The sequence below is a fragment of the Notolepis coatsorum genome (genome assembly GCF_963971535.1).
Source record: "Notolepis coatsorum genome assembly, chromosome: 1".
NCBI classification, from domain to species: Eukaryota; Metazoa; Chordata; class Actinopteri; order Aulopiformes; family Paralepididae; genus Notolepis; species Notolepis coatsorum.
Window position 1 is genome coordinate 247,603,295 of NC_140165.1, and position 15,183 is coordinate 247,618,477.

At 47.3% G+C, this 15,183-nt stretch overlaps 1 protein-coding gene across 1 annotated transcript in view; it reads left to right on the forward strand.

Annotated features, from left to right (window-relative positions):
• The window catches only part of LOC311224633 (C-terminal-binding protein 1-like), a gene marked incomplete at both ends in the record, with an annotated part of 59,693 nt that extends 49,261 nt beyond the window's left edge, over nt 1–10,432 (forward strand). Inside the window, one exon of the mRNA XM_084309699.1 lies at nt 10,414–10,432. Within this exon, the coding sequence (XP_084165825.1) occupies nt 10,414–10,432 (19 nt within the window). The remainder of the gene's footprint in view (nt 1–10,413) is intronic.
• Between the last annotated feature and the right edge of the window lie 4,751 nt (nt 10,433–15,183).

A 15,183-nucleotide genomic window follows, 5' to 3' on the forward strand; every position in this document is an offset into this window, starting at 1 on the left:
ACTCGATCAAATGACGCAGAGCGAAGCCAGAGGACTTTTGTTATTGGTATATATTCCACAAGAAAATCCTCCTTTTTTTAATGATACAAAAACATTCAGAAGAGCAAACAAAATAAAATAAAAACAAGTGTTTTTTTTTCTTTTTATGAAATTCTTCCATGTTGTGGCGTTAGCGGGCTAGCTCGGTGACGGTGCTTGTTGGAACCTCTCTGGCGTCTGGGTTAGGTTATGTATATAACCAAGTTCTGTGAATGCTAGTGACGCTCAGCGTCATATTGCATAAATCTCGCTACAGTGGATTTACACTGAATAAATTTCAAAATGTACCTTTACATGCCAGCATTCATCTGGCCACACCCCCATCCGCTTACCTACATAAGCGGGGGTGGGACCACACACTCATCTCCTTCCCAACAAATTTCACCACAATGAAAAATCAAGGGCCGCAGCGGCGTCTAGACGCTGAGCGTCACTAGCATTCACAGAACTTGGTTATATACATAACCTAACGTTCTGTTTCATGCTAGCTGCCGCTCAGCGTCATATTGCATAGCAGGAGCTGAGTGGGAGCTAGAAGCTCGACAAATGAACCCCGCTGAGGCCCCCCACAACCATCAGACCGGGGAGGACCGAGCCCCCCCGACCCTCCCTAATGGAGGATACCCCCCCTATTGGAGGTTCACGGGAGGGCGACGGATTCGACCGTGCGAAGAGGCACTCAAGCAACTCAACGCACAGGGTGAGCAGACCGTGGCTTGACCCCACGACTACACACACGCACAACCCGCATGCCACCCGGGAACGAACGGAAGGAACAACCTCGTTACTGCCCCCAGAAATCACGGGGTCAAGAGCAAACCCAACCCCGTGGCAAGGCCGTAGCAGCGGAGCGCGAAGGAAGACCCAGACCCACTGAAGGGACTGGATCCCCTGGAAAACGGGGGCCCGGAGAGGTCAATGACGCCAGGCATCAAGACCCCACCAGGTGGTCACTTAGTGACACCGCCCCCCACATCGCCAGCGTATTCGGATAAGGCCCCTCCAAGAGCGGGCCCTTTCCCCCCAATAGCACACCGCCTGGCACACTGACCCTGCAGAACAGGCAGTCAGCATGGCCGTAAGCACACAAAAAAGGTTAACCAACGGAAGCAGGCAGCGCACCGGGGAAACCAGGCAACAGGCTGTAACCTGAGCCTGGAGCATTGCGGACGAGACAGGCGCCAAAGGAGTCAGCTGAAAACAGCCCCCCCGGTGGAAGGGGCGTATGCTGGCGTTGTTGCATGACAAAGCCTCCATTAAAAAAAAAACACCCAGAGGGGTCGAGGCAGAGAAGGCTGACATGATTGGCAGATGTCATGAACGTGCAGGGGCACACTCAACCGGGTAACCCGGGAGTTGACTCTGCTCCAACACACCAGGGAACCAACCACCCTGTCGTTACCAGATGCAGTGGTTGTTCCTATAACCCCTCAAGAAAAAACTCCAAAACACACCTGCGGGCATACACTGGCTATACCGCAGTACAAGTGTTTCAGTTTTCAAAAAAGGGTTATCCCAGGCCTACGGTATCAACGAAACTTTACTTCAGACCGGGCCCGGCGGCACGGGAAGCACAGGGTTACCAGAGGAGGTCCAAGACCACCCCAACAGCCCCCTCTTCGCCATGCGTGAGAGAGGAGCGAAGAAAAGAGAACCAGCCCTAAGCACACCGCACTTGGTATTCCCAGGCGGTCTCCCAACCAAGTACTAACCAGGACCGAACCTGCGTAGCGTCCGAGATCGAACAAGATCGGACGTGTACAGGTTGGCATGGCCGTAAGCCATTACGATAGTGCAGAGTACAATATGTACCCAACAAAGGGTCTCCATAGCGCCTAACCCTGTGACACCCGGACCGACCCGGCATTTTCCCCCCCGAAAAAAGCACAAGTCCCTCAGGGTACCAGAACAGCAGATCTGCATCCCCGGCGGACTGACCTGGACCAGCGTGACCAGACCAGTCCCGTGTCCTAACCACGCCGACATGCCCACTCCAGGAGAGGGGGTAGGTATGCGTGTCGATCTAAAACATGAAAAGAGGGCGCCACCCAGACGGTCCCCATTTAGACCGTGCTCAGTGGCCCACCCCAAGGGCGTGAGACCCTTCTACCTATGTTCAGATCTATTCCGTTAACATCCCCCAGATATGAACGAGAATTCATCGAGACAACCTAGTAAACTGGCGCTCGGAAGAGACAAAACTCCATCCCAGTTGCCCTATAAAAATGCTGTTTTAACAAGCAACCAAGGCGCACTTAGCCCCTGTGTGATTCTGTCACAGAAACACACCTGAGCCAGCACTATGTATGCGTCGAGACCCAAACACATCAATGGATAGTCTAGCACAGGGGTCAGCAACCTTTTTGACATGGAGTGCCTGTTTGAAATATAGTTGTAACTAGTGTGCCTCAACAATATTCCATGCATCGTAAATATTTTTTCTCATAATCAGGTATTTTTAATGATAATTTTTACATTATTACATCATTATCGTTATTATTAACAATATTATTATGATGGTTGTATCAACCCTAAATCTGAGTTGGGGGGGGGGGGGGGGGGGGAATGCGATGCAGACAAACAGCTGCATACAGTGCGACCATTTCACTCACATTTGCCCATTCATTTTTGGACACATCACACACCATCGGTGTGTGTACTGTACGTGGGCTGTCATAGCTCCACCTACAGGCCTAATGGAGAACACCAGGAGAACACCAGGATGTGAATGGAGGGTGAATGTGAGGTATATCGTGTAAATAAGTTTTGATTGATCGCAAGACTACACTGTAAAAAATATATAATAATAAGTTACCAGAACTTAAAAATATTGAGTTCAGTTACTGTGCATTAAGGTTTTCAGTTTTCAATCCATAATAATCCAGAAAAATAAGTACACAACCACATTATTTCAACCTAATAAAACTGTTTATTGTCATTGTTTTAAGAACACAAGTTGACTTGGTAATACTCACATTTTGAGTAAAGAATATGGCTTTTAACATGTGCAATGTTCAATGAAATAGAAAAATAAATAATAAAATTAGTTGATTAATCCCACTGGTCACAATGGTGACCGTAATAATGTTTATGTTATAAGGCTCTGCAAATGTTACTGAATGATGTAGCAATGTATTTCCAGCTAAATTGAAATAAACAAATAAAGGGTCTCAATTAAATATGTGGTAGTAAAAAGAACCTGTGGGAGGATTTCAACAAGATAAATGCGACAACAGTGCAAAATATTTCACTATAATATTTCAAAGCAAAATTTTTTTTTTTTTTTTTTTTTTACTGCTGCCCCCTGTGTCTATGCAAATGCCCCCGCGTGCCTATGCAGGCACGCGTGCCTAAGGTTGCCTACCCCTGGTCTAGCAAGACACCAAACATTGTTCCTCCAAGTCGCCTGGGAGAACGACACAGAGCCGCCGTGCTTCATGTACCTTCCTCTTTTTATTCAAAAAAGAAAGAACACAGACTGACATCAATCCCTCGTGACGCCGCTGGGGGTAAAAATTGTTTACATTTTTACATCCCACCACCCTCCCATAGGGAGGAGACGGAAATCCTTCCCACGCGAGCTGTATAGATTGAAAAGAATATATTGCAACTTTGAGCCATGTAAAATGTTGGGTTAGGGCTCTCCGAGGAGGAGGCACTGAACCAATACACACTCAATAATCGAATTGAATCGAATACACACACAATAGAGCAGGACTCCTTTTTGAAGTTCTACTCACCTTGACAATCTGAGGAGGAGGCTCTAAACTCTGAGGAGGCTCCCTCACAGGGAAGGAGAGTCCTAACTCACAGAAGGCCCGAGTAGGAGCTTCGTGAGGAGGAGCCCTGACCACTCCCTGAAACAGATCCATCATATGGACCTGAACAGCTCACGGAAGTCTTACCAACAGAGACGCGCACAGTGACGTACTCTATGGCGGGGGGATTTCTGCGGTGCACACGCCCAATTTTCCAGCGCGTGGGACCAGGAAACTCCCCCCCCCCCCCCCCCTCTTACCCTGTAACGTGCCGAACAGCAACGTGACAGGAACCTTGAAGGACAGGAGGTTGTAACCCCTGCCCATCAAAAGGGGAGGAAGGATTACCAGTTCACCCCTTTACGACCCCACACCCATGATACGATGTAATAACAAAAAAGAGCATGACACAGTCATAGTCAGCTACATGAAGTGTCTAACAGCTTCACACAGCTCATGTGCTAACCTGCTATCTGATTTTTACTAAGGAAAAAACACAGAATAGAGAGGGCCCCCTTAAGAGCCCCGGTACCAGACTTACACATGTGCTTCTGTGGCCAACCTAACCCAGTTGTAGATCACAAGACACACACAACCCTTTATCACCACAAAAAATGGCAAATACACTCTACAGAGGAACGTCGTTTTTCATAATGAGAGAATACACAATTCTCGATTAGTATCGGCCACAGGCCTTGCTAAGCACACACGAAAAGTGACCAAACAATCTTTTCTTTAGGAAAATATAGTTTCTCAAGCGGTTTTAGCACAACCCCAGCAACTAAGCTAAGGGTTACATCGTATCCCACAACACAGTGACACAATATATTGTAAACAACATGTCTGAGAGGAGGGTGGGGAAGTCCCCAGGGAACCGGGGGGAACACCCCTCCTACCTTACCCTTGATACGGCAAGTTGAACAGGTAAACCTGTTAATATGTGAACACACTGTTCATTGTCATTACAGGCTGAGAAAAGAATTCATTCTTCACTCATATGTCACTAAGCATAGCTTTATAGGTTAATTACCCCCTTAGTTGTGAGTACACGGTACATGAACACACATGATGTTTCTCAACACAACAAACCAGATCATTTTTACATATGTAACAAAAAAACGGATTTGCATGGAGATGCTAATACCAGTGACAAGACAATTCACACACAACTCGCGTCGTATCCTAAATGTATTGCAGCAACACCCGTTTTGGAAAACATCGTTATTACAAAACATTAGAAGGGAAGGAAGAACGCGTTTTAAGGTCTGGTCAGGACCTTTCCTACCGTGAGCGCAGATCAAGCGAACTGCAGTCTGGCTAACAGGGCACCGATAGTAAACACAGCATTCCTGTGTTGACGACACGGGCAGCGTCGCTGCTCCACCCCGCCGCTACGGTTCTCCTTGTTGACACAGTCCTCGCCGGCCGGGCTCCCGGTAGGTTCGACTAACATCCTCTGTCAAAGATGACGTCGTAGTCAGAGTGTTTAAAGCATGTTATAGTCTCAGAACGTTCAACAGTGTAGCATTAAGCTAACAGCTGATCGGCTGATAGCCACAAGCTAACGTATACCAGCCTGGTAAACACAGCGAGCTAACGCCGCAGCTAACAGCTGCGCGGCTAACAGGTAGGCCACAACTAGCACGCAAGCTAAGCAGCTATCACCTGAACTTGTACACAACGATATAACAAGCCACACTTCCGACAGGCCGCCTCCTCACCTTTAAGAGAGAAGAGAAAAAGAGATGTCAACACAGTTTACAACAGTGATTTTACCAGACATCCGGCGGAGCCAGCACAAGTCCCATCTGGGTTGCAACCGACTTGAACATGGATCTTCCGATAACGAACATCCATGCCCACATTTCCTCGTTAGGGTATACTCTCATTTGTATATGAAAGATGGGGCCTACACGGTGACAGAGAAGCATCCACTCGTCAAGAGAATCCTGGGATCACCAGTTCCTGGTCGTGGCCCACTAGTTGACTATAATGGGCTTCAAACCAAGATCCTCCGCCGTCGCCTAAGACGCTGAACAGAGGACCCTAATCTGGGGCCGGTTTTCGTAAACATTGTCAGCTAGCCCCCATAGCACTAACAGACAAGTGGTGCTCGCAAGCAAACATTACTCACCCAGGCTTGAAAAACCAAAAGTCCCTCACAACAGACTTCCACAGTCCAGCTGCATAGCAGGAGGGTCGAACCCATCCAGGCGCAGCAAAGGAGGACTGCAGTTTGGGGAGTATATTAGCGACGCGAGCCCCTAATACGAAAAACCGGTGGAGGTTTTAGAATGATCATCATCTTCCAGACACTCCAGTGACGAAGACAATATCGCCGTATTTTCTCGAAAAAATAGTGAGAGAGAAAATAAAGATATAATGTCAACGTATCTCCTTGTTCTTCTGTTTTCCTTTCTCCAGCTAATACTTTCTTCCTCGCCAAGTGGTGGTATACAGGCACTATATTGTGGATGAAATTTGAGAAGGAGATGAGTGTGTGGTCCCACCCCCGCTTATGTAGGTAAGCGGATGGGGGTGTGGCCAGATGAATGCTGGCATGTAAAGGTACATTTAGAAATGTATTCAGTGTAAATCCACTGAAGCGAGATTTATGCAATATGACGCTGAGCGGCAGCTAGCATGAAACAGAACAGTCCACTGGGGCCTGCGTTGTTCCCTTTATGATAAGGTTGTAGGCGTAGCAATCAGGGATGGAAGTTTAGCCAGACTGCAGCTAGTATTTTTCTTGGCCCCAGGCTTTTTAGTGCAAAACTATCCAAATGGAGGTGGTGACTGTACGCCAAATAATACCGCTGCTGGGCTAGTAGCACCCCCAAATTCTTTTAACAGACACTCCTCCAGCCATTTTGAATTTCAGTCGGCCTGTTTTTTCTTTCTTCACAGACAGCTGGCCGATAGAGCGGTGCTTCGTTCAGTTCTCCTTAAAAAAAATCACTTGTTGTTGTTGTCGTTAGCGGTCGGCTACAATTATAGCCACGATCTGGAATAACGGACTGAAATTGTAAATGTCAAAGAGTGGCTCAGTCCCATCCCTGGTGGTAACGCACTACACCGTTGCCTACATTGGTCCCCTTTATGGTAAAGTAGTAGGCGTAGCAATATACAGTATACATATTCTATATTCTACAGTAAAATATCATTATTTTTGGTAAAAACTGACAACCTGACAAAGATATGTTTGTGACTGTATGCATTTGTATGAATTATTTTTCAAAGGAAATAAACTGTGGAAAGATGGTGTGTTTGTCTTCTGTTGGGTTAGATGTGTGAGTCCCGGCTACATGATGACCGATAACTTAAACCTTTATTAGCCTATGGCTTAAAGTGGGACTTGGTTTTGGGTAAGATAAGTGTTACATGTTAAAATAATAGCTCTACATTCTGACAGCCATCACTGATATTGAGTGTTAGTTACCCAAGTCAGTAACATGGGTCTCCCCGTCCCTCCGCTCTGCAGTAAACACAAAATAGATGTTCTGGTATGGTATCCCGTTCCCACTTTATCCAATCTGGAGAGTGTGTTTGAAACAAGTTAAATAATCTGCCAGCTAATTTGGCTTGGACATTTCTTAAGTAATAAGAAATAAGTACAAATATCTAGGATAAAGTGGGAACGGGATACCAGGAAATGTGTTTAGTGTTTACTGCAGAATAGAGGGACTGAGAGAACCAGGTTACTGACCAAACACTATATCAGTGATGTCTTTCAGAATGTAGAGCTATTTAACACTTATTTTAACAAAATACCACTAACGGCATCTTTAAACAGGAAATGTAACGCCTCATCTCAGTTTTGTGAAGAAAAAAAATGTTGCTCCTATTTTGTACTGTCGGACCGCACCATAATTAAGCCCATGGCCAATTTAGGTCCTGACTCATAGTCTTAAAAAAATTAAATTTGTTTTAATTTACAACCGGATAAACAATACAAACTGTATCAAATAAGTACAATTAAAGCTCAAAGGTGTCTTGTTATTCCTTACATTTGATCAGGGGTGTAAAGTACTTGAGTAATTGTACTTTGTTACAATACTTAAGTACTGTTTTTGGGGATTTGTACTTTACTCTAGTATTATTAGGTTTGTATACTGTATACTTTTACTCAATTACATTTCAGAGAAAAAAAACATACTATTTACTCCTTACATTTAAAATGCAGACCTACAAAGTACAAATCTTGCAGGTCCAACCATTTTAATTAGTTATTTGTTTCTCTGGCTGAACTAACATTAACGTTATTAATCCTGCGGCCGCACTTTCTTTAAAAACAGCCAATCAAATCCCCATCAATGGAAAATTAACCCGCCCATACCCATGCTGATTGGTCCTTGTGCAAGACTAGAAAGCGAGGATCTTTGATTAAAACACCTGCTATCAGAAGAATAGACAGTCAGAGTGACGAGCTACAGAAGATGGCCACAAACGATAGTACGAGTGATGAAGAGGACGAAACGGTCGGCGTGGACGGACAAGACGAGCACCCATGGCCCTATTTCCATGAAAAGTTTTTACTTTTTAGTACTTAAGTACATTTAAAAGTAGAAACGTTTTGACTTTTACTCAAGTGTGTTTTTAGCCAGATAATCTGACTTTTACTTGAGTACGATTTTGAGACGGTAACCATACTTTCACTTAAATATAATTTCTGGGTACTTTTTACACCCTTGCAATTGGGTTCTTGCAGCAGTGAATGTACAATAACATAAAGCTTGTTAGATGCAGCCTCATCAGTGGAGGGCAATGTGGACTGTAAGAATGAAAAGATCCTCAAGGAATCTATAGCATAGGGGTTCTTCAAACTGAAACTGTGGGGGAACCTCTGTAGATTCTTCAAAAAACCTCTTCAAAGGGTTACCTGAGGAACAACTAGAGGTTCACTTTGAACGATTAATACTAGGCTGCTGTAGGTTGATGTTTCCCCCCAAATAATAGAGTTAAAATGGGGAATTAGCCCACGTTAAATAGTTTCAACTAGTAAGAGACAGTGGCTCAGGAGGTAGAGCGCTCGTCTGGTAATCGGAAAGTTTTTCCGGTTCGATTCCAGTTCCTGTCCAAGTGTCCTTAACCCTGTAAAGCCCAAATATATATAATATATATAAAAAAACATTAGCAACTTCAGAGGGTGGGACCTATAAACACATTTACTATCCAATAGCATTGTGAGGCTGAACAACAGGAACCACATTGACTATGTAAATGTAAAAAAGAAAAATTAGATTTTTTTTTTAAATAGCTAAAAGTGATGCTGTAATTTTGCAACCGAGGGCCTTACAGCAAGATACTTAACCCCTAACAGCTCTCGATGAGCAGGTTGGCACCTTGCATGGTTGTCTCCTCCATTGGTGTGTGAATGTGAGGCACAAGTTGTAAAGCGCTTTGGATAAAATGCTGTCCATGAATGCAGTCCATTTACCAAGAGGGGAGGCTGGACCTGCCCTCCTCCTCCCAAACATCTTATACATAGGTCTGTTGCAGCAGAGTTCTGAATATGAATTATTAGCTGGTCCACAAGATGTCACTATAGCTTTGAGGCTCACAGCCTGTGGGCCTGGCTCTGGATTTCTGAAACCTGTTTATACTAGGGACCTCAAATTGTGAGTTTTTTTCTTTTACTGAGATTTATTAGGGGTTTTATTGTTTATTGGGTTTTATTGAGAGGGGTTATTTATTTTTATTGATGCCTGCACGGCCTAGGGGAGAGACAATGAAGAGTGGAGCAGCCGCAACCAGTTCTGGTCCTCACCCCGGTCCTCACCCTGCCACAGCCTTCCAGTCAGACCGTCCTCTTCTACGACGTGCAGGGACACTGTTTGTACCCTGAGATTTGACTCAAATGAAAAGAAAATCTATATATAAAAGATGTAAAATAAAAATAATCTCCACGGATTGCATCGGAAACCGGATGATTTAGACGCGAGGAATTTATGCTGTCATGAAATCGCTGTAATCCTAAGAAAGAGGAGACCCAGGGCTTCGAAATTTCATAAAACTACACTACCTGTTACGATGGCACCAGGTAAGAGTGTAGAGTTCCAATAGTGGTTGGCAATAAGGAGACGGAGAGTAGGTTCGTTCTTCACAATTCGGGTATCCTCTTTATTAGGAACAACCGTAGAGCAGATAGGTAAATAAGAGTACTGATCAACCGAGAACAAAAGGAAAGAAAGCTAGTTACTGCAGCACTTGTCTCTTGGTACCGCCGCATACTCGTTCTGGAGATTGTGTGAAGAGCCGACGAGGAACAGAGAAGACAAGTTATTTAAGGTCAACATACCAGACATTCCACACGTTCCACAGAGTGACAGCCAATCCCAGGTGACAACCAATAATACAATCAAGGGAGAGGAAAGTGACAGGATGGTAGCCGGGATCTCAGGTCAACCAGACCCGAGAACCCAGAACGTTACAGTACCTCCCCCCGACGAACGGCACCCGACGTTCACCTAGGGGCCTCGGGATGCAGCCGCCGGAAATCAACGATCAGGCTGGGATCCAAAATATCCCTTTGAGGCACCCAAGAACGCTCTTCTACCCTGTATCCCTCCCAATCCACCAAAAACTGAAACCCCCTACCCCTCCGTCTACAACCCAGGATCCTCCGCACCGTGTAAGCCTGATGCTGGGCCTTAACCGAAGCCTTCTGCAGCGCCGTTCGAACCCGATTCCACGTCCGGCGACAGCGAGCCACATGTGCCTGGACCGAAGGCACCTCCGCCTCCTGCTCCTGCTCGGGAAACAGGAGGTTGAAAACCATATTGACACTGAAATGGAGACATACCGGTAGAGGAGGAGAGGAGGGTATTATGCGCATACTCAGCCCAGGCCAACCTCCTACTCCACGTTGCTGGACACCCGGCAACGTAACACCTCAAGATCCCCTCCAGATCCTGGTTGACGCGCTCCGTCTGCCCGTTCGACTGCGGGTGAAACCCAGACGACAGGCTGACGGAGCCGCCGAGGCTGGTGGCAAACGCCTTCCAGAACCTGGAGGCGAACTGAGGACCCCGGTCCGACACGATATCCACTGGGAGCCCGTGGACCCGAAAGACGTGCTGTACCACCAGCTCAGCCGTCTCTCGGGCCGAGGGAAGTTTGGGAAGGGGAATGAAGTGAGCCGCCTTGGAGAAACGGTCCACCACCACCAAAATGGCAGTGAACCCATCTGACAAGGGTAGGCCTGAAATAAAATCCAGGGATATGTGCGACCAGGGACGTTTGGGAATAGGAAGAGGCCGGAGGAGACCTGCTGGTGCACGGCGAGAGGTCTTACTGCGCGCACACACCGGGCAGGCCACCACAAAGGAACGCGTATCCCCCTCCACTGCCGGTGAGTGAATAAGTATGTGCCCACTGCAGCAGGCGTGAGCGTGCAGCCTTGGGCACATACTGCCGTCCCGGAGGACCCCCACCAGGATCAGGCTCCCGTGCCAGAGCCGATCTTACCACCTTATCTATGCCCCAAGACACGGGTGCCACAATCAAGGCCTGTGGAATAATGGGATGGGGGCTCTTCTCTCGACCCGGAGGATCAAATTGGCGCGACAACGTGTCAAGCTTAACGTTTTTGGAACCGGGTCGATAAGAGATGGTAAATCGAAATCGAGTGAAGAATAACGCCCACCTGGCCTGGCGAGAGTTAAGGCGTTTAGCCCCTTGGATGTAAGCCAAGTTCTTATGATCAGTCCAAACAATGAAGGGATGTGCCGCCCCCTCCAACCAATGTCTCCACTCCTGTAGTGCCAATTTGATTGCCAATAACTCCCGATTACCCACGTCGTAGTTACGCTCGGCCGAAGACAGCCGGCGAGAGAAAAAAAGCGCAAGGATGCCCTTTACCGTCCTTTAAACATCTCTGAGAGATCACCCCCCCCCCCCCCCCCCCCCGCCGCGATGTCAGAGGCATCCACCTCCACAATATACTGAGCCTCTGCATCGTGGCGGATCAGTACAGGGGCGGAGGTAAATCGACGTTTGAGGTCGCAGAAGGCCGACTCTGCCCTAGGCGACCATTCAAAGCCAGGGAGAGAGGACTTAGTGAGAGCTGTTAACGGATTGGCTAAGGCGCTAAAATTGCGAATAAAACGCCTGTAAGAATTTGCAAAGCCCAAAAACCGTTGCAGCTCCTTGAGCGACGAAGGCCGTGGCCAATCCAAGACTGCACTCACCTTGGCTGGATCCATGCGAAGATCACCCTTCGTCAACACAAAGCCCAGGAAGGAAACGGTGTCAGCGTGAAACACACACTTCTCTGCCTTAACAAATAGCTGATGCTCAAGGAGACGGCAAAGCACTTCACGAACATGCAGTTGGTGTTGCACCATATCGCGAGAAAATAATCAGGATGTCATCTAGGTAAACAAAAACTGACAACCCAATTAAGTCCCGCAGCACATCGTTAACCAGGGCTTGGAAGACTGCTGGAGCATTAGCCAAACCAAAGGGCATGACTAAATACTCATAATGCCCATTAGGAGTATTAAATGCAGTCTTCCACTCGTCTCCTTCTCTAATCCTGACCAGATTGTATGCATTACGTAAGTCAAGTTTAGAGAAGACCTGTGCCCCCTGTAAGCACTCAAAGGCGGTGTCCATGAGAGGTAGGGGATAACGGTTCTTAACGGAAACGTTGTTCAATCCCCTATAATCAATGCATGGTCGCTGACCCCCATCCTTTTTAGCAATGAAAAAAAAGCCAGCGCCGGCAGGGGATGTGGACGGGCGGATATGCCCCGCGAGCAATGCCTCCTGAATGTAATCATTCATAGACACAGTCTCAGGGCGAGAGAGGGCGAACATACGCCCACGGGGTGGAGAGGCACTGGGTAGAAGATCAATGGGGCAGTCGTATGACCTATGAGGCGGTAGTGCTTTAGCACGCGCTTTACTAAAAACGTCCACAAGGTCCCAATAGATCTCGGACACACCCATTAAATCAGGATTAGGAGGTATGACAGAATCTGCAACGCTCACCACCACTCGACGCCGCTCCCCACCGAAAGTTCACCCGTTGCCCAATTAATGACAGGATTACGTTCGGCTAACCACGGATGACCCAAAACAACAACACACTGGGGAGATCTGATGACATAAAACTGTACCCATTCCCACCCCCCACCGGCCACTTGGATGTGTAATCGCGCCGTCCTCTGGGTAATGATCCCATCACCCAGTGGCTGTCCATCCAACGCCTGGACCGGAATAGGTACCTGCAATGTCTCTAAGGCTAAACCCCACTGTTCAGCCAACCCCACATGAATCAAATTCCCCGCTGCCCCCGAATCCACCAATGCCCTGGTTCTTTTGAAAGTCTCCCCACAACCCACAGTAACCTCATAAAACGTGCGCAAATTTCGGGCCAGGCCGCCTCCTGGGCCAGAATGCGGAAATCAATGGCATAATCTGCCACGGTGCGGAGGCCTTGCCGGCAAGCGATAAGCCGCCCACCGGCTTCATAAATGGAAATTACACGGGAAGTGTCGAACACACGTCTTAACTCCCCGGTAAAGGCGTCCGCATCGTGGCAGATCATCGACCCGCTTTCCCATTCTGCCGTAGCCCAGGAGAGGGCCCGGCCGGTGAGAAGGGTGATGATATAGGCCACCCGGGACATGGCGGAAGGGAATGACCGTGGCTGGAGCTGGAATATAAGCGAACACTGGGTGACAAACTCTCGACACCCCTCCGGGGCTCCCCCGTAGCGCCCAGGCGGCGTCAGCCTCGGCTCCCGAACCTCCTCTGGGAACAATCGCCCTCCTTTTCTGTTGGAAGCCGCATCCTCCGACAGCCGCATCCTCCGGCAGCCGCCTGGCGAGCGATGTTGGCCGATGCCAGGGCCGAATCCGCCGTCCTCTGGGAAGTACCGGATATACTGCCCAGGCGCCCCAGCTCGCTGCCCACCTCCTTCTGACGCTCCACTACCACTCGCAGACCGTCCTTCTGTGTCTGGAGTTCCGCCCAGATCGCCTCCGTGGAACTCATCTTGGTCGGCTCTTCTGTTACGATGGCACCAGGTAAGAGTGTAGAGTTCCAATAGTGGTTGGCAATAAGGAGACGGAGAGTAGGTTCGTTCTTCACAATTCGGGTATCCTCTTTATTAGGAACAACCGTAAAGCAGATAGGTAAATAAGAGTACTGATCAACAGAGAACAAAAGGAAAGAAAGCTAGTTACTGCAGCACTTGTCTCTTGGTACCGCCGCATACTGGTTCTGGAGATTGTGTGAAGAGCCGACGAGGAACAGAGAAGACAGGAGTTATTTAAGGGCAACATACCAGACATTCCACACGTTCCACAGAGTGACAGCCAATCCCAGGTGACAACCAATAATACAATCAAGGGAGAGGAAAGTGACAGGTGACAGGATGGTAGCCGGGATCTCAGGTCAACCAGACCCGAGAACCCAGAACGTTACAACTACCCAGCTCACACCAGCCACTGTCAAAGCTGCAGCCGGCTGACATGAAAAAAAAACATTGACATGATTTTCGTGATTATATCTCACTGGTCAAACAAACCTAAACAGTATTGCCATAAAATACAACGTATATTGTTTCTTTACCTTTCTGTGAATGTCTACAAAAAGAACGCGTCACAATCTGGTGAAAAATGGCTGTATAGATGTATGATTTGGCCATAATAAGGTAATTTATAGGCCTGATCAGGGCTGGACTGGGACCAAAAATCTGCCCTGGCATTTTTGGCCCAGACCGGCCCACCATAATCGGTCAGACACCACCCACCAGTACACCATCTCGACTGTACTATTCCCCCAAACCACTACAAAGCTGGGTAGTAAGTGCCATGGACAAGTGGACCAGTGTACTCACTCGCTCTTGGCTGAATCTTGTTTTGGGTGGTGATGTAAAAACATCTGCATCATAGCAGGCTCAGAATGGGCAAAGTAGTCTATAGCCTGTTCCTCCCTGTCTCTCTCCTCCACAACCTGGCTTGACTAGACATAAGGAGAGAGAGAGATGATTACAATTAACTGGTACATTCAGGTCCAGAATTGTTGGAATTCCCTGACAAAGATGTGCAAAAAGCTGTACAATTTAAACAATACCATACTGGTAATGAGCAAATAGTTGTTTATTCAATGAATGCATGGAGCTGTTCCATCTTATTTAATTTGATACTAACTACTCAGTTCATACAGATTTCAAGTATTCAAATATCAATGATGAATATTGCATAAGGTTTACACAGTTAATAGATCACCTTTTTGTTTTATATTCATGTTCAGAGAGGAGTAATAGTTAGATCTTTGTATGTGATTTATATGGCAATTAAATCAATGGTGTACTTGTTTGTTTGGGGAGTTTGACCTACAGTTAATGTGCCTACTAGGGGTGTAACGGTACACA